This window comes from Centropristis striata, chromosome 14, assembly GCF_030273125.1.
Source record: "Centropristis striata isolate RG_2023a ecotype Rhode Island chromosome 14, C.striata_1.0, whole genome shotgun sequence".
In the NCBI taxonomy this organism is placed as follows: Eukaryota; Metazoa; Chordata; class Actinopteri; order Perciformes; family Serranidae; genus Centropristis; species Centropristis striata.
The window spans coordinates 29,367,620-29,387,431 of NC_081530.1; the positions used below are offsets into that span (position 1 = coordinate 29,367,620).

The 19,812-nt window shown below is 38.6% G+C and overlaps 5 protein-coding genes across 5 annotated transcripts; all 5 read left to right on the forward strand.

Moving 5' to 3' along the window:
- The first annotated feature begins 7 nt into the window (after nt 1-7).
- LOC131984332 (lactose-binding lectin l-2-like) lies at nt 8-1,908 on the forward strand. Its single transcript, XM_059349190.1, has one exon. It carries the CDS (start codon nt 874-876, stop codon nt 1,360-1,362), a length of 489 nt encoding a protein of 162 aa, XP_059205173.1. The 5' UTR covers nt 8-873; the 3' UTR covers nt 1,363-1,908.
- Nucleotides 1,909-1,955: 47 nt separating this feature from the next.
- On the forward strand, nt 1,956-3,777 carry LOC131984333 (lactose-binding lectin l-2-like). Its single transcript, XM_059349191.1, has one exon. The coding sequence runs from the start codon at nt 2,129-2,131 to the stop codon at nt 2,612-2,614; it is 486 nt and encodes a 161-aa protein (XP_059205174.1). The 5' UTR covers nt 1,956-2,128; the 3' UTR covers nt 2,615-3,777.
- Nucleotides 3,778-4,056: 279 nt separating this feature from the next.
- On the forward strand, nt 4,057-5,243 carry LOC131984329 (lactose-binding lectin l-2-like). The gene has a single exon (XM_059349188.1). The coding sequence runs from the start codon at nt 4,072-4,074 to the stop codon at nt 4,711-4,713; it is 642 nt and encodes a 213-aa protein (XP_059205171.1). The 5' UTR covers nt 4,057-4,071; the 3' UTR covers nt 4,714-5,243.
- A 2,164-nt stretch (nt 5,244-7,407) lies between these two features.
- On the forward strand, nt 7,408-8,216 carry LOC131984331 (galactose-specific lectin nattectin-like). The gene has a single exon (XM_059349189.1). It carries the CDS (start codon nt 7,598-7,600, stop codon nt 8,084-8,086), a length of 489 nt encoding a protein of 162 aa, XP_059205172.1. The 5' UTR covers nt 7,408-7,597; the 3' UTR covers nt 8,087-8,216.
- A 5,049-nt stretch (nt 8,217-13,265) lies between these two features.
- LOC131984987 (galactose-specific lectin nattectin-like) lies at nt 13,266-14,202 on the forward strand. Its single transcript, XM_059349985.1, has one exon. The coding sequence runs from the start codon at nt 13,298-13,300 to the stop codon at nt 13,931-13,933; it is 636 nt and encodes a 211-aa protein (XP_059205968.1). The 5' UTR covers nt 13,266-13,297; the 3' UTR covers nt 13,934-14,202.
- The last annotated feature ends 5,610 nt before the right edge of the window (nt 14,203-19,812 follow it).

Consider the following 19,812-nt stretch of genomic DNA (forward strand, 5'->3'; position numbering starts at 1 on the left):
TGGTCTGATGGGTCTGCAGTCAAAGTTTTCTTTTGGAATCCAGGAGAGCCAAACAATGCTGGAGGTGAACACTGTGTTCACAACAACCTTGACACAAATAATACATGGAATGACCATCAGTGCTCTAATACATCACCTTTTGTTTGTGCATCTCGCAGAGTTTGTCCTTAATGAACAAGGTTATGTCTGATTCAACTCACTGACTTTACACATGTTGCTCTGTAGTTGTGCATTAAGCCTGCATTGAGATACAAATGCCAGTAATAATAAATACAGCATAAGTCTCACAAATAAACTCACAAAAATGGTCTGTTGTTATAAGTCTTTTACAGAATAGATTTCATTCTTGTAATACAAGCTATCATAGAAGATATTGCATCAACAGCACGGATCAAAACTGATCCCAATAGATCCCTAAGTAGTACTTAGTACGAAGGGCACATTGGATTGAAAGGTTCCTGACATTTCTATGGAACACATAGGCATGTTTAACTGCAACATATAGTTATTGAAGAAGAGTGCATCAAACTTCTTCTTTGAATTTGTTTGATTCTGTTGTTTTTATGTTAGTCTTCTTGTCTTTCATGTCTTTTCTAATGCAGCATTTTACTATGTCAACATTTGACTGAAATTAATAAATTCTAGGTTTTTTATTTGACATCTCTAGGTGAGCTTGAGGTCAATTTTGGGCTCATGTTCAGATAGTGTGTAGTTATGTACAAATAAAAATGTTTGCCAAGTGAATCCGACCAATGATGTCACACCAACAGTGCAGACACCCTCTCTGAAGCATACAAAAGAAAGCAGGCTTTCAACTCTCCAACAACGCAGATCACATATTGAAAAGCCTTGGACAGAGACTCTGACACCAACATGCTCTTGTTCCTCTTCTTGTTTGGTCTGGCTCTGGGTGCTGTGTCTACTTCAGATGACCAGCAGGTGAATCTACAGCGTGGAAACTGTCCCACGTCCTGGTACAACTTTTACGGCCGCTGCTACAAGTACATCACCACAAGAATGACCTGGGCTGATGCAGAGCTCCACTGTGTGTCTGAGGGGACAAACCTGGTGTCTATCCACACTCTGGATGAACATAATTTCATCAAATCCCTGGTCAAGAACTTTGATCATGCTCAGGGATTTACCTGGATTGGACTCAGCGACACCCAGAAAGAAGGAGGATGGATGTGGTCTGATGGGTCTGCAGTCAAATTTGTCTTGTGGGATGCAGGACAGCCGGACAATGCTGGAGCCACTGAACACTGTGGACACATCAACATTGGCACAGATTTGAAATGGAATGACTATCCGTGTTCTAATGCATTACCGTTTGTTTGTGGATCTCGCTCAGTTTGTCCTTAGCAAACAAGAAGTTTATATCTGATTCTACTCACTGACTTCCCACCTGTTACTGTGTATCAGACTGCATAAAGACACAAATGTATGAGTGTGCAGAATGAATCACATAAATAAACTCATATAAAAACTCAACATGTATGACAAAGTAGTATGTCTTATACACATGTTTTAAAATATTTAAACAGAAGAAGATATTGCATTAGCAACACAGTGAAAACTGGTCCCAGTAGATCCCTTTTGACCGCTGGATCATACATGCATTGCTTTAGTAGTTGTAATCAATGTATCACCAACAAGATCAGATCAGTATCATTTTAAAGCACAATATTTGTTAAGAGCCAGGCTACTTCATTCTGGCATTTAACATAGAACTAAATTACTGAATAGCTCATTGCTAACAGCAACACACGTGAAGAGTCATAAAGCCTGCAAACTGACTGGTTGTTATACAGCTATATTTACACACTGGTTGTTTTTATTTTCAAGTTTTATTGTGTCAACATTTGACTGTAATGAATAAATGATACATTTTTATGTGACATCTCCGGATGACCTTGTGGTCCCGTTTTTGCTCGTGGTTAGGTTCTGTGTAGTTGTGTACAACTGAAAGTGTTTGCCAAGTTCAGTTGACCAATGACATCACACCAACAGTGCAGACACCCTCTCTGAATCACATAAAAGAAAGTGGCGTTTCAACCGCTCTTCAAGCTCTCGATAACATACAGTTGTGCACATTATTTCAACTTCTGTGACAGACAGAAACACCAACATGCTCTTGTTCCTCTTCTTGTTTGGTCTGGCTCTGGGTGCTGTGTCTCCTTCAGACGACCAGCAAGTGAACCTACAGCGTGGACACTGTCCCACGTCCTGGTATGACTTCTACGGCCGCTGCTACAAGTACGTCTCCACACAAATGACCTGGGCTGATGCAGAGCTCCACTGTGTGTCAGAGGGAGCCAACCTGGTGTCTATCAACAGTCTTGAGGAATACAATTTCATCAACGCCCTGATCAGGAACTTTGACCCTGCTGATAAATTGACCTGGATTGGACTCAGCGACACCCAGAAAGAAGGAGGATGGATGTGGTCTGATGGGTCTGCAGTCAAAGTTTTCTTTTGGAATCCAGGAGAGCCAAACAATGCTGGAGGTGAACACTGTGTTCACAACAACCGTGACACAAATAATACATCGAATGACCATCAGTGCTCTAATACATTCCCTTTTGTTTGTGCATCTCGCAGAATTTGTCCTTAAAAAACAAGGTTATGTCTGATTCAACTCACTGACTTTATACATGTAGTTGTGCACTAAGCCTGCATGAGGAGATACAAATGTATGTACAAATAATGTATACAGCATAAGTCTCACGAATAAACTCACAAAAAAGGGTTTGTTTGTATAAGTCTTTTTAAGTTAAAATGACTTACATTTCCATAAAAATATCTTTGAATCACCACCTTACACTGTCCTGTGTTAAACTACTGTAAACTTCAAAAGATAGCACAGAATATGACCCTTCTTGACCTACGGCAATAAATAAATAAATAAATAAAGTATTTTACACGTTTACACAAATTTGCATTTCATATATTTACAATAGCTTACATACTTGTAATATAAGATATCATAAAATATATTGCATCAACAGCACAGATCAAAACTGATCCCAGTAGATCCCTTTTGTGTAAGTGTAAATCTTAATCATGCTGGCATTACTTTCTGAGTTGTGTCTGATGTCTCACCAACCAGCTTAGTTCATTTTTAAAGCACCATGTTTGTGCAAATGCTGCTGTCTAAGGGAGACACCTCAGACTCACATAAATCTGCACTACTGAAAAAATGGTTTTCTTCACAATAAAAATGTGTACTATTTAACCTGATCCATGAAAAAAACCCTACTATTGCACAGTGGTTTTAAAGTGTTTTTTGTTATGTTCCAATGGAAAGTCCCCCCAAAAAAAGTAGTACTTAGTACAAAGGCCGAAGGGCACATTGGATTCAAAGGTTCTTGGCATTTCTTAACTGCAACATATAGTTATTGAAGAAGAGTGCATTAAACCTCTTTCTTTCAAGTTGTTTGATTACATTGTTTTTATGTTAGTCTTCTTTTTTAAATAAAAACCAAATGCTCTTCAGTTAAGAAGAAAGTTTGTGATTTAAAGCTGCAATGCTGGAATGTAAAAGTGTTGTTATGTTTTGTGGCCACTTGAGGGCAGCAGAGAGCAAGTTAGTGTGATGACGCTCGTCTCTTTCCTCAGGGGGCAAATGCTGTAATGGACAGGAAACCAACAGGAAAGTGTAGTTAGTGTTTTATCGGCTGTTGTCATGACTGTGTAAAGTTACCTTTTTTTAAGCTGTTGTTTAAAACCTGTTTGCATGTTAAAAACAAAAAACACAAAGTTCACAATGCAAGGGAGGACACATTGAAGGCTTTGTACTACTGTAATATTGTTGATGTGTAAATATATATGCCTATGTTTGGTATGTTGTTATTATTTATCAGTTGTAAATGAAAAAAAAGTCAACCACAAAGCAATACGTCTCCCCTTGTGTCCCCTCAACCTTCTGACAGCTGAAGCCACATGTCTTTTCTAATGCAGCGTTTTACTATGTCAACATTTGACTGAAATAAATAAATTATAGGTTTTATGTGACATCTCTAGGTGAGCTTGTGGTCATTTTTGGGCTTGTATTTGTGTAGTTGTGTACAAATGAAAAATGTTTGCCAAGTGAATCTGACCAATGATATCCCACCAACAGTGCAGACACCCTCTCTGAAGCATATAAAAGAAAAGCAGCCTTTCAACTGTCCAACAACGCAGATCACGCACTCAAAAGCCTTGGACAGAGACTCTGACATCAACATGCTCTTGTTCCTCTTCTTGTTTGGTCTGGCTCTGGGTGCTGAGCCTCCTTCAGACGACCAGCAAGTGAATCTACAGCAGGCTAACTGTCCCATGTTCTGGAACAGCTTCAACAGCAGCTGCTACAAGTACGTCGCCGCACGAATGAGCTGGGCTGATGCAGAGCTCCACTGTGTGTCAGAGGGAGCCAACCTGGTGTCTATCCACAGTCTGGAAGAAAACAATTTCGTCAAATCCCTGATCAAGAACTTTGATCCTGTTGAGGGATATACCTGGATTGGACTCAGTGACCTCCACAAAGAAGGCAGGTGGATGTGGTCTGATGGGTCTGTGGTCAACTTTCTCCTGTGGAATGCAGGACAGCCAGACAATAAAGGAGGAAATGAACACTGCGGACACAAAAACTATGGGGCAGCTTTAAAATGGAATGACGTGCCATGCTCTAATATATATACTTTTGTTTGTGCATATAAGCCGAATTGTACATAGCAGCTGATGTTCGTCACATTCAGATCAGTGGCAGTCTGCCTGTTGCTCTGTAATAATGTGCTAAGCCTCCTTAAAGATACAGATGTGTGAGTGTATGTACCGTCTTCACTTGTGTATAAACTCACAAATAAAAGCAAATTGTTTATGATATGATTATAACATTGTTATTTATTTTACACAAGTCTTGGACTCCCATCAAAAGATTTTGTTTGTGATATGATCAAGTCACTTACTTAGTAAGTTATGTTGAATTAAATTAAATGTTGACTATTTGTTTCACATTGGACACAAACATTGGTTTGAGTAAATTATAAAGTAAGCATGTTTACAGCCTGGTAAAAAAAACAAAAAAACAAAAAAAAACAACAGTGTTTTTCATCAACGCCCTGATCAGGAACTTTAACCCTGCTGATAAATTGACCTGGATTGGACTCAGCGACACCCAGAAAGAAGGAGGATGGATGTGGTCTGATGGGTCTGCAGTCAAAATTTTCTTTTGGAATCCAGGAGAGCCAAACAATGCTGGAGGAGGTGAACACTGTGTTCACAACAACCTTGACACAAATAATACATGGAATGACCATCAGTGCTCTAATACATTCCCTTTTGTTTGTGCATCTCGCAGAATTTGTCCTTAAAAAACAAGGTTATGTCTGATTCAACTCACTGACTTTATACATGTAGTTGTGCACTAAGCCTGCATGAGGAGACACAAATGTTTGTACAAATAATGTATACAGCATAAGTCTCACGAATAAACTCACAAAAAAGGGTTTGTTTGTATGATAAGTCTTTTACACAAGTTAAAGTTACTTACATTTCCACAAAAATATCTTTGAATCACCACCTTCCACTGTCCTGTGTTAAACTAAACTTCAAAAGATAGCACAGAATATGACCCTTCTTGACCTATAGCAAGAAATAAAAAAATAAAAAAAGTATTTTACAATTTTACACAAATTTGCATTTCATATATTTAGAATAGCTTACATACTTGTAATATAAGATATCATAAAATATATTGCATCAACAGCACAGATCAAAACTGATCCCAGTAGATCCCTTTTGTGTAAGTGTAAATCTTAGTCATGCTGGCATTACTTTCTGAGTTGTGTCTGATGTCTCACCAACCAGCTTAGTTCATTTTTAAAGCACCATATTTGTGCAAATGCTGCTGTCTAAGGGAGACACCTCAGACTCACATAAATCTGCACTACTGAAAAAATAGTTTTCTTCACAATAAAAATGTGTACTATTTAACCTGATCCATGAAAAAACCCTACTATTGCACAGTGGTTTTAAAGTGTTTTTTGTTATGTTCCAATGGAAAGTCCCCCCCAAAAAAGTAGTACTTAGTACAAAGGCCGAAGGGCACATTGGATTCAAAGGTTCTTGGCATTTCTTAACTGCAACATATAGTTATTGAAGAAGAGTGCATTAAACCTCTTTCTTTCAAGTTGTTTGATTACATTGTTTTTATGTTAGTCTTCTTTTCTAAATAAAAACCAAATGCTCTTCAGTTAAGAAGAAAGTTTGTGATTTAAAGCTGCAATGCTGGAATGTAAAAGTGTTGTTATGTTTTGTGGCCACTTGAGGGCAGCAGAGAGCAAGTTAGTGTGATGACGCTCGTCTCTTTCCTCAGGGGGCAAATGCTGTAATGGACAGGAAACCAACAGGAAAGTGTAGTTAGTGTTTTATCGGCTGTTGTCATGACTGTGTAAAGTTACCTTTTTTTAAGCTGTTGTTTAAAACCTGTTTGCATGTTAAAAACAAAAAACACAAAGTTCACAATGCAAGGGAGGACACATTGAAGGCTTTGTACTACTGTAATATTGTTGATGTGTAAATATATATGCCTATGTTTGGTATGTTGTTATTATTTATCAGTTGTAAATGAAAAAAAAAAAAAGTCAACCACAAAGCAATACGTCTCCCCTTGTGTCCCCTCAACCTTCTGAGAGCTGAAGCCACATGTCTTTTCTAATGCAGCGTTTTACTATGTCAACATTTGACTGAAATAAATAAATTATAGGTTTTATGTGACATCTCTAGGTGAGCTTGTGGTCATTTTTGGGCTTGTATTTAGATACTGTGTAGTTGTGTACAAATAAAATGTTTGCCAAGTGAATCCGACCAATGATATCACACCAACAGTGCAGACACCCTCAAGAACTTTAACCCTGCTGATAAATCAACACCCAGAAAGAAGGAGGATGGATGTGGTCTGATGGGTCTGCAGTCCAAGTTTTCTTTTGGAATCCAGGAGAGCCAAACAATGCTGGAGGTGAACACTGTGTTCACAACAACCTTGACACAAATAATACATGGAATGACCATCAGTGCTCTAATACATTCCCTTTTGTTTGTGCATCTCGCAGAGTTTGTCCTTAATGAACAAGGTTATGTCTGATTCAAATCACTGACTTTACACATGTTGCTCTGTAGTTGTGCATTAAGCCTGCATTGAGATACAAATGCCAGTAATAATAAATACAGCATAAGTCTCACAAATAAACTCACAAAAATGGTCTGTTGTTATAAGTCTTTTACAGAATAGATTTCATTCTTGTAATACAAGCTATCATAGAAGATATTGCATCAACAGCACGGATCAAAACTGATCCCAATAGATCCCTAAGTAGTACTTAGTACGAAGGGCATATTGGATTGAAAGGTTCCTGACATTTCTATGGAACACATAGGCATGATTGTATTTGTGTAGTTGTGTACAAATGAAAAATGTTTGCCAAGTGAATCTGACCATTGATATCCCACCAACAGTGCAGACACCCTCTCTGAAGCATATAAAAGAAAGAGGCCTTTCAACTGTCCAACAACACAGATCACACACTCAAAAGCCTTGGACAGAGACTCTGACACCAACATGCTCTTGTTCCTCTTCTTGTTTGGTGTGGCTCTGGGTGCTGAGCCTCCTTCAGACGACCAGCAAGTGATGCTACAGCAGGCTAACTGCTCCACGTCATGGAACAGCTTCAACGGCAGCTGCTACAAGTTTGTCGCCACACGAATGACCTGGGCTGATGCAGAGCTCCACTGTGTGTCACAGAGAGCCAACCTGGTGTCTATCCACAGTCTGGAAGAAAACAATTTCGTCGAATCCCTGATCAAGAACTTTGAACGTTTTCCGGGACACACCTGGATCGGATTCAGTGACATCCACAAAGAAGGCAGCTGGATGTGGTCTGATGGGTCTGTGGTCGACTTTCTCCTGTGGGATGAACGACGGCCAGACAATGCTGCAGGAATTGAACACTGCGGACACAAAAACTTCAAGAGGGGTTTAAAATGGAATGACGGCCCATGCTCTAATATATTTACCTTTATTTGTGCATATAACCTGAATTGTCCTTAGCAACAGAGAGGTTTGTCACATTCAAATCAGTGGCTTTCTACCTCCTTAAAGATGCAAATGTGTGAGCGTATGTACAATTTCTACTTGTGAATAAACTCAAGTTTTGGACTCCCATCAAAAAATTTTGTTTGTCATATGATCAAGTCACTTACTTAACTTAGTAAAGTTACCATAAACAACAGGACGTAGTTATGCAAGTAAAATAGTGACGTGTAGTGTTATTTACAATTAATTATGTTAAATAAATTCAGTGTTGACTATTTGTTTCACATGGGACACAAACAGTGGGGTCCTGGGGGAAATTCCTGCGTACACATACTGTATACTCTGTCCTTTGCTCCTGTCATGAGTACTACGACCACTAGAGGTCCCAGCCTAACAATAAACATAAATATGGCTTGAATTATAAAGTAAACATGTTTACAGCCTGGTAAGAAAAGAAGAAGAAAAAAAGAGGTTTTGGTTTCTGATAGGTTTGAAAAGAGGTGAATAAATAAATAAATTATAAGTTTTATGTGACATCTCCAGATGAGCCTGAGGTAATTTTTGGGCTCATGTTCAGATACACTGCAAAAAAAAGAAAAGTTGGGTGAACTCAAAATTTCAAGGCAACAAACTTCGGTAACATTTTAAGTTGGACAATTAAACTAAATATTTTAAGTTTTGTTTTTGAGTTTGCTCAACTCTGAATTTCTCTGGCACGATTGTAACGCCGCTATGAAATGTCAGCTAATGTTGTGACCACAATTTTGAGTTAGCATTGATACGCTAATGGCTACTCTTGTAGCTGTAACAAGCAGCGCCGCTAGCATCAGTTATCCGCTAGCATCGGTTAGCCGCTAGCTTTCGCTAATGACTGAATTTCACAACAAAGAAATAAGAGTTAGCAGAACTATTGTCCCTTGTTTTGAACCCCAACTTAAAGATATAAGTAACAACAACTCACAAACTTGTTTTTGAGCAGACAACTGGCTTCATTTGTTGTGCTAACTTACATTATTGCCCTAAATGTCAGTAATTTATATTTCCAAGTTTTACCAAATTAAATCACTGTTTTAGGCCAAAAAATACAAGTTGGCTTTTTTGCAGTGTAATGTGTACAAATGAAAATGTTTGCCAAGTGAATCTGACCAATGATATTGGTCTGGCTCTGGGTGCTGTGCCTCCTTCAGACGACCAGCAAGTGACGCTTCAGCGGGCCAACTGTTCCATGTTCTGGCACAGCTTCAACGGTAGCTGCTACACAGTCTGGATGTCAAATCGTCAAATCCCAGATTAAGAGCTTCGATCCTGTTAATGGAAGGAGCTGGATTGGACTCAGCAAAACCCAGAAGGAAGGAAGGTGGGTGTGGTCTGATGGGTCTGCAGTCGACTTTGTATTCTGGGATGCAGGACAGCCAGACAATCATGGAGGAACTGAACACTGTTTTTACGTAAAACCTTGATACACATAATAAATGGAATGACCATCAGTGTTTTAATACATTCACCTTTGTTTGTGCATCTCAGACAATTTGTCCATAGCAATTAGGAAAGTTATGTATGATTTTACTCACTGACTTCACGCCTATGTAGTTGTGCATTCAGCATACATTGAAATAAAAATGTATAAAATAATGTATTTTCTCATATAAAACTTTACTCATGGATTGTTTGATAATAATAATGTTTTGTCTTGTACACAAGTTCAGAATACTTTTTTTGTCTAAACCTTTTGTTTCTCATCAAGCCTGCCACTTTACACTTTAACTTATTAAGTAAAGTCACTTACTGACTAAAGTTAACATAGGATATCCCTATTTTGACCTTTATCTGGAAAAGAGGTCTGCCATCTCTTGCCTGGCTCCTGCATTGTTAAAGTCTTACCTGTCTGAAAGAACATTGTGTTTCCTGTAGTAATAACTGCATCAAAATGTTCAGATGGGAAACATGGAGTACCTCAGGACTCTGTCTTAGGCCCTCTGCTTTTTGCTTCAAAGCATTTTTGGAATGACTGTCTGGATGGCACATCATTTTTTGCTCCTATAATTTCGATACAATTGAGATGTTGTTTAGTATCCATGTTTGACACACACACACACACACACACACACACACACACACACACACACACCAGTTTGATCATTCAACAGCACACAATCAAATTAAAGAAAACACCCAGACTGCCTTTTTCCATCAGCGCAACTAGATAAAATCAGGTGTTTTCTTTCCATGGCTGATGCAGAAATCAATCATATCTGTGCCATCTTAAGACATGATTACTGTAATGTTTTGTTGTATTTAAATTATTTCTGAAAATGGTGCAGATTACTGCAGGTGGGACCTAGAACATTTGAGCATATATCACATAATTTTAGCTTCTCTACATTGGCTACCTATCTGTGACAGATCACGCTTCAGGCCGTCTGTTCCCTGTGGCTGTGACAAACAAATTATATGAAACAAAATAGTAATTTCTTTACATTTTACTTTTAATTTATCATTGTTGAAGGCCCAAAGCAATTTGTATTCTTCAATTGTAAAAATGTGTACTTTAGAAACAGCATAAAAGATGTTTTCACATTTAAGTTAACTAAAATCAAAGTCTGCACCCCGACACTTAAATTTCAAATTTTGCCAATTTCAAGTCTAGTTTTGAGTTTCCCTCACTAGGCTAGCTTTGGACTCCAAATCTCCTGAGTTATTTTTTTCAGTGCCCAGCCTCTCATTTTCACATGGGTCCTGGTTGCATTCTGACAAAATCATATAAATAAATGCTCATTGTTACCTATTAGTAATGTTGTTTTGTCTTAATTGTAAGACTCAAAATAAGGTTTGTGGCTCCATTCCAACATTTTTCTCTTTTTTTGGCCAATGGCTTTTCTTAGTAAAGGTTGCCGACTGGCATAGGAGTACGTCTTGAAATATGAACCAATGAATGCAGCGTTAAAATAAGAAAAGCAATCTGATTGGTTGCTGGCTGTGTCCATGGTGACGAGAGGTCAGGTGACCGGGAGATTTTGGATAGCGGCAAGGATTGAAACTGAACTGGGAACAAGGATGAATCAACAACGCTTGAAATGTGGATTTTACTGATGTGGTGGAGCAGTTTTTCAAAGAGAAAGGGCAGAGAGAAGACCGTGACAGAAGGTAGGCCGGTGCTATTCTCAAATAGTTTTATAGCAGCAGCTAACTTAGGTGTGTGCTAGCTAGCTTTCTTGCTCCAAGAGTAATCTGATAAAACGGCAAATTCATCCAATTGAGTGCCCCTTACGCTGTTTTCGAGAAAATGCTGTACTGGCTGTTGTTTACATGGTTGGCATGACTTTGTGAGTGATTGGCGTCCTGTCACTGTTAAGTGGACAGAGAGTTTAGTGGAGTCATGTGGCAACTAACATTTCATAGAGTTCTCAAGCAGCTTCTGATGTAATATAATGGAAACACTTATCATAATTCAATAAAAAAATATTTATTTATTCTTATCTCTTGTTTATACGTTGAGAAGTAGTTAACATGGGTTGTTGTTAGAAAACATTTGGCTGTTGCATCTCTGCGTCTCTGTGCCAGGATCTGTGATATGATGTTAATCCTGTATAATAGGATATACAGATTACATGAAAAATATTATTTGCTATAGGTCCACCAATGCAGAGCATTATTCATTGATTGCTGTTGTGTGTGTGTGTGTGTGTGTGTGTGTGTGTGTGTGTGTGTGTGTGTGTGTGTGATCAAATTAATCCCAGTCATTAAACTTTACTGGAGGATGTGGAGCAGTATAGCTTGAGTTACACATTGTATGCTAAACTGTTGCCATTGGCTAAGGAAAGTATAGCTACAATCATGTGGTGTAAATCCTGTATGATAGAAGATATCTACAGATGTTTCTGTTGTCCTTCAAGTTGTGATCTTGGCCTGTAGCCTCTCAGTGTAAATCCTCTATAAGACACACATGTACCCAACAAATAGCACGCTAAAGACCAATACCCTAAAAGTAATGTCTGACTACTGGATTGTGGTGTTTGAGACCTCCATGTACTTTCTTCTTCTCTATACCTTATATGTCATCCTACTCCTTTTGCTCCAGTCATATTTAGTACGGCCACTAGAGATTGCTGCGGAAGTATTGGTTGGCTGTTTCTACGGAGCAGATGTCAGCGGTAGATGTTGTGATAGAGATAGAGATCATGCCAGAGTTCAACAACTGTTGATAAACATGGTTTATTTCTTGTTTATCATTTCCTTGTTTTCTGTCCTGGTTAATTTTTATCCAAACAGTCCTCGCACATGTTTATCATTGGACTGTGTTATTTTCGTTCCAATAGATAATAATAATTCACCCTTTTATCGTGCAATAGAAATAAAATTATATGGACAGCTCTCTTGAACGTGCGAGGGTTTAACAACTGTTAAACTGATAAAAGGGAAGACTTGTCATTTCCTTGTTCCTTGTTGCCCTCATTTCTATCTAGCCACTCCTCACACACGTTCCTCTTGGACTTTGATGTTTTTGTTCCAATTGCTGATAATACTTACTTACTTACTTGTACACTGTACTGTACATAATATGAACCTAAAAATGTTTTCTGAGACAAATGTCACATTAAGTCCTGCAGCATAGATGTGCTGTGATGAAGACACAGCTTTAGAAAGAAACTTATTAGCAGCTGAGTCCTTGTCTCTGCATTAAAATACTCAGGACAAGCTCTAATCCCTTGTTGTCACAACACCGTCTTCGATACAAATGGACTTAGTTAAGTGTACACCTATACAGCAGCTCAGCCACAAAGACTAAAGGACGTGCTTTTTAGGCAGGTTTTTTTTGTTTAAAAAATGACATAAACAAATTAGATTATAAGAATGGGTGGATTTGCCCTTTCAAAGCGCTTTATGTAACTTGTGCTGAACAACAGCCACTGCAGTTTCGAAAGGCAGTTATTGGATAATGCTGTTTCGCATTTCACTAAAAAGCTAAACTGAACAGTAGCAGACCTCGAGAAGAGTCATGTCTGCAAACTGGCTGTTTGTCATACAAATATATTTAACCAAAGTTTGCTAACATTAATCATCCTGAGCTGCTGTCCTACCACACCAGGTACATTAAAACATTTTTTTCTAGTTTTACTATGTAAACATGTGACTGAAATTAATAAATTATAGGTTTTATTTGATCTGGTGGTCACATGTTCAGATACTATGTAGTTGTGTACAAGTGAAGTTGTTGTGGCCAATGATATGACACCAACAGAGGGAAAAAACCTGCACACACCCTCTCTGGAGCATATAAAGGTGGCCTTTCAACTGTTCTTTTCTAAAAGATTCCTGAAAACATCCACCAGTGCTGATCATTTCAAAGACTTCTACAGAGACTCTGACATCAACATGCTCTTGTTCCTCTTCTTGTTTGGGCTGGCTCTGGGTGCTGAGCCTCCTTCAGAAGACCAGCAAGTGAAGCTTCAGCGTGCTAACTGTCCCATGTTCTGGTACAGCTTCAACGGCCGCTGCTACAAGTACGTCGCCACACGAATGAGCTGGGCTGATGCAGAGCTCCACTGTGTGTCACAGAGAGCCAACCTGGTGTCTATCCACAGTAGGGATGAAAACAATTTCGTCAAATCCCTGATCAAGAACTTTGATCCTGTTGAGGGACGCACCTGGATCGGACTCAGTGACATCCACAAAGAAGGCAGGTGGATGTGGTCTGATGGGTCTGTGGTCAACTTTCTCCTGTGGAATGCAGGACAGCCAGACAATGCTGGAGGAAATGAACACTGCGGACACAAAAACTTTGGGGCAGCTTTAAAATGGAATGACTTGCCGTGCTCTCATACTAATACTTTTGTTTGTGCGTATAAGCCGAATTGTACATAGCAACTGATGTTCGTCACATTCAGATCAGTGGCAGTCTGCCTGTTGCTCTGTAATAATGTGCTAAGCCTCCTTAAAGATACAGATGTGTGAGTGTATGTACAGTCTTAATTTGTGAATAAACTCTCAAATAAAAGCAAATTGTTTATTATATGATTATAACATTGTTATTTATTTTACACAAGTCCTGGACTCCCATCAAAAGATTTTGTTTGTGATATGATCAAGTCACTTACTTAGTAAGTTACCGTACACAACAGGACGTAGTTATGCAAGTAAAATAGTGATGTGTAGCATCATTTACATGTTGAATTAATTCAATGTTGACTACTTGTTTCACATGGGACACAAACATTGGTTTGAGTGAATTATAAAGTAAGCATGTTTACAGCCTGGTAAAAAAACAAAAACAGAAAAAAACAGTATTGGTCCATCATAAGTTTCAAAGAGATGGAAAATTTCCAGTTAATTTCCAGAAATTTTCCATGGGAAGTTAAGCTGGGGAATTTGGGAAATATTCCATCGGATGGTGCACATGGCATTTTTCTGTAGAATAAGTAAACAATAGAAAACAGTATAAAAATACTAATGCAATGGCATGAACAGATGTATAAATAGTAAGCCTCTACAGAAAAACATCTTGCAGGAGGCAGAAAAAAACAGCATCACATTTGAGGCAGTTTGCAACATGATAAGACAGCCTCATAAATGGTCAATGAAATAATAAAAAAAATGCTAGCTATAGCTTATTTAGTATCTAACTTATCAGCTAGCTATTTACTGTATGAATACATTTTCATGTGGTATTTGCAAGTTAAACATTAATACCAAACAGCAAAGCTCTTTAGCCCATAATATCATAAAAAGTTACTTCTACTAGTCATGTGTTCTGGGCTCAAAAGTTTGGTCCAGGGGTCTAGAAATCATCTGGAGGAATGCACAGCACATGTAGGGGGCGTGGCCTCAGTAGCCCTATAAAAACCTTACTATTACACAGAGGTTTTAAAGTGTTTTTAGGGATGTTCTAATGGAAAGTTAATTTTAGTACAAAGGCCTTTGGCTTGGATTGAAAGTTCCTGGCATTTCTGTGGAACATGCGGAATATGCGTATTTAACTGCAACATATAGTTATTTAAGTGGAGTTCATTAAACTTCCTTCTTTGAAGTTGTTTGATTCCATGGTTTTTATGTTAGTCTTCCTTTTTTATATATACAAAATCAAATGCTCTTCAGTTAAAAAAGAAGTTTGTGATTTGAAGCTGCAATGCTGGAATGTAAAAGTGTTGTGATGTTTTGTGGCCACTTGAGGGCAGCAGAGAGCAAGTTAGTGTCATGATGCTGTAATGGGAAAGGAAACCAACAGGAAAGTTAGTACTGACAGCTGAAGCCACATGTCTTTTCTAATGCAGCGTTTTACTATGTCACCATTTGACTGAAATGAATAAATTATAGGTTTTATGTGACATCTCCAGGTGAGCTTGTGGTCATTTTGGGCTCTTGTTCAGATACTGTGTAGTTGTGTACAAATTGAAATATTTGTCCATAGATATTCAAGTGGACTTGTATATTTTCCCCAACTATATTTAAGTTCCCTGTTAAGGGCCATCCTTCAATTTTGTAAATTCCCTGTTTATTTTAGTGGATTCCCTCTAATTCCCATGTAAAAGTTTTCAGCTTTGAAAATTCCCAGAATTATAGCAACCCTAGTCTCTCACTCCCCATTCATGACAACTGTGACAGACTTGCATATTAACATTGTTTAATTTATATTATATCTTAAAGTTATGCATAATTCAGGGCATGGCAGCTTTGAGTGACATGCGGCTCTCCGGTGGCTCACTGCTTCATTCAGCCCGCCTCAGCTCTCACCTGCTCCACCTCTTTTCCCCTTTTTTGGATTAACTGGGAGTCAGGAAAGCTAAGGCTAATGTCATTGACACTACATCCATATTTTATACTCTATGGTTCATACTCCATGGTTGTAAAAGGTAGCATGTACAAACAGCCTCTTCTGAAAGCCGCTGCATCTATCTAACTGTGTTTGAGCCTCACAAGCACCCCTCTGACCTCTCTCCTTCTCTCTCTCTCTCTCTCTCTCTTTCTCTCTCTCTCTCTCTCTCTCTCTTTCTTTCTTTCTTTCTTTCTTTCTTTCTCTCTCTCTCTCTCTCTCTCTCTCTCTCTCTCTCTCTCTCTCTCTCTCTCTCTCCCTCAGATCACTGGTTTCATTGTCCTATCTGTGTGACTGGTGTGCTCGTGTTTGTTCTGTGTAGTCGGTCACTGTTTCAGGTCTCCAGCTTGAGTGATTTCTATTTGGAGACACTTGAGTTTCATGGCATTCTCCTTTTTTACAATCTATCTATACTTTTGTCATCCTAATTATCGGGGCAATCGCACCGAGCACTGGTCCCATACAGCAATAGCCCCGAGCACTACTGTTATACTGTGGATTTCTTCTAATTCCTCTTGCGGACGCAATTTCGTCCTGCGACAAATTATATATCAAGACGTGCAGTTTGATCGGGATCGGTGTGCTATTACTTTTCTCTACGGAATACGAATTTTTCGCGACGTAAGACGAAAAACTGCCCAAAATTTTGCATTGAAATGAATGGGACGGCCGAAAGAAAATGAGCAAAAAAGAACATTAATTGAAGATTTTCAGACGTCTACTTCTCCGGCATAATTTCACCTAGAGACTCCATTTAAACTTTAAACAGTAGACACAAGTCTTGTGTATTGGTGTATTACTTTGCGTTTCGATAGGTCATATAGTTTTTTATCAATCCCTGTTCAATGACCATGATCATTTTTGGAGAAATTCTGAGATTATAGGTGGGTGTGTATTATATGGGTGTGTATTGCACGGAATGTTCGTGTCAGAGTGTGTGATGTCATCGCTCAGAGTCTAGAGGGAGAGGTAAAACTGTCAAAAAATAAATTTCATAACTGTGCTCCAGGCCGCAAATTTCACTCTACAGAAATAATTTATACATAGAAACGTAGGAAAATTTGTCTTCTCACTCACAATCCTCTGGTAAAGCTGTCAGAGTTATAGTTTGGGCGTACGACGCACAGATTCGCCACCAAAACCACCAACTGCCTCATTGGCTCCCATATTAAAAACGCAAGGAGATATTTGAAAAAGGAAGATGGAACAGTTTTTTTAGATCGCTCTAACAAAGCTATTTTTTCATTTTTCTGAAAAAAAAAACATATGTAGACGTTCAGGAAGAACTCAGGACGCTCAAAGTGAAGTCGAATCAATGATAAGTATTATGGTTTTGCCAAAAATGCTTTCTGTTCGAGGCCAGAAATTCCAGTCCACCTCTGGCTGCTGTCACTCTTTCCGAACAGTAACAGGTGTCGGTTAATTCTGTTGATTGCTTTGATCTGATTGCCTTTGATCTTTGATGTGATTACAGTTACAGATACACACACACACACACGCGCGTAATCGCTCACACTCCTCACACATGCTTCAAACGCGCGTGCGCGTGCACACACACACACGCATGCACACACACACAGTAACTTTATGTGATTTTAATTACTCACACACACACACACACACACACACACACACACACACCGGCAGTAGCCCCCGTGGCCCTTTCAAAATTTCCCCAGAGGAAATTTTCTAGTTGTCTATGGTGTAATGTTTTTTCTGTTGGTCTACGCTGTATACACAACATCTAGGCTATTCCATGTCTGTCTGGCCTGGGAGAGGAATCCCTTCTCAGTTGCTCTTCCTGAAGTTGCTTTCATTTGTTAAACAAGCCATCTCAGTTTCTGAGCCTACTATTTAACTTAAATCCTTAAAAATGTACTCCTGTAACTTGGCTTTTTTTTGACTGGATTGCAGCAAAGTGAGGTGAATCCTATGAAAACAAAGGTCAGTATCGCTGACTTAGTGAGCGAGTGATTTACACCATTGGACTGTAAAGAGTTTTTCCATTCTTTCAAAACAAATGTGCAAAGTCCTTAAATTGCAAGTAGATGCCAAGAAACATGATGAGGTGCACATGGATATAAGACACAAATAATTTCATACAAACCAAACCTTACTTTATCTTGAATTAACAATTTGGCTTTTTTGTTGTTGTTGTTTTTAGCTTCCTGCAAATTGTCAGGGATTGAACTGTCAAAGAGCATTGTTGGTCAACAAGCATTTGTGAAAATTCTCATTTGCAGAGAAAAAATCAACCTGGTCTCACAGGAATCCGTGAAATAGCCACGGATTTGCTTAACTCAAAATCCGTGGAATAGCCACGGAATCACTCAAATTTCCGTGAAACTGACACGGATTTCGCTACAATGCAAGTTAATGACAGTCATATCCCGTGGCTACTCCAACATACAAAGTGATTATGTACATTCACTGAGTGAATATTTAGAAAATAAAACATACATTTCTCGCTAGAAATGTGATCAAAATCCATTTTTATGCAGAAACTAAGTCAAAATATTGACTTTTTCACTAATGAATGAGAGAACTGTCCGCCATGTTTTTTGTTCTGACCGCCGGAACCTTGAAAGTCACGTGACTTGGAACAAACCAATAGCCACGGGATATGACGGTCATTAACCTGCATTGTAGCGAAATCCGTGTCAGTTTCACGGAAATTTGAGTTATTCCGTGGCTATTCCACGGATTTTGAGTTAAGCGAATCCGTGGCTATTTCACGGATTCCTGTGAGACCAGGTTCGAAAAAATACTTAGACTGCACGCTTTATTGTTCGCATTCTCTGTCCAACCTGGAGTTAACAGAAGTTTCAGCTCTGAATACATCATGACAAGTTGCAGCCTTCAAGTAGGCTGCAGACTTACTCAGAGCAGACAACAACGGTGACAGGAATTGTGCTCTATTTCTAGTCTGTCCCCAACACATTGTCCTTTATTTCCTGTTTGTCAGTCAGTAGCATGACTTATGATTGCTCAGTATTGACACCTTTCCTACAACAACTTCAGCTACATATGTTGATGTTCAGTGAATATGTTGATATAGATAGGCCTATCATGATCACTACAATATGGACGTAGCCTGTGATATAAACCATGATGATTTTGGCTAACCTTGATATTGCCCGTTGTGTTTACATGCTGGTTTGTTTACTTAATATTTTTCTATAATTTCTTTTTCGTTTGACAACATGATGCCTGACAAAACAGCAGGTATACTGACTATTTACTGACTATTGTAAGACCTAGTTGCAGTGCCAGAAAATGTTTTCTAAGCCGCATGAACAGAAATAAAAAATGCTGAAAATGTTATTGTAATTGTAACTATTTTATCATTATGTCAGTGGCATAAATTGGTCTTAAAATTGCAACGATATCACTCAACAGAATACTGTCAGGGACAATATATCTTCTAACAAAAATAGTTAATAGAAAGTCTGATAGAAAGACTGAGCATTGGAAGATATTAAGTGCTGCAGGTTCTGTATCGACTGTTACTATCCTGTTTCAAAAAAACAGTGCAAGCCTGTGAACCACCAGAACAAATAGTACTGGGTCCACTACGGAATAATCCAGATGAACTTTAACATCAGGGAATTATATGATGGCTTCTAATTTACCAGAATCATAATTTATATGATGGCTTCTGATAAATCAGACTCATAATTTATATGATGGCTTCCGATTTATCAGAATCATTATTTTATGATGGTTTCTGATAGATGACCTGAGTGGCTTGCTCCAGAGGGTGAAGGACACATTGTATTGAAAGGTTCCTGGCATCTCTATGGAACAGAAGTAGACGACGTGATAGAGATAGAGATCAACAACTAATGATAAATGTTGAAATTTTATATCTTGTATGTTAATTCCTTGTCTTCATTTTAGAGTCCTGGTTAATCTTCATCCACACACTCTGCAC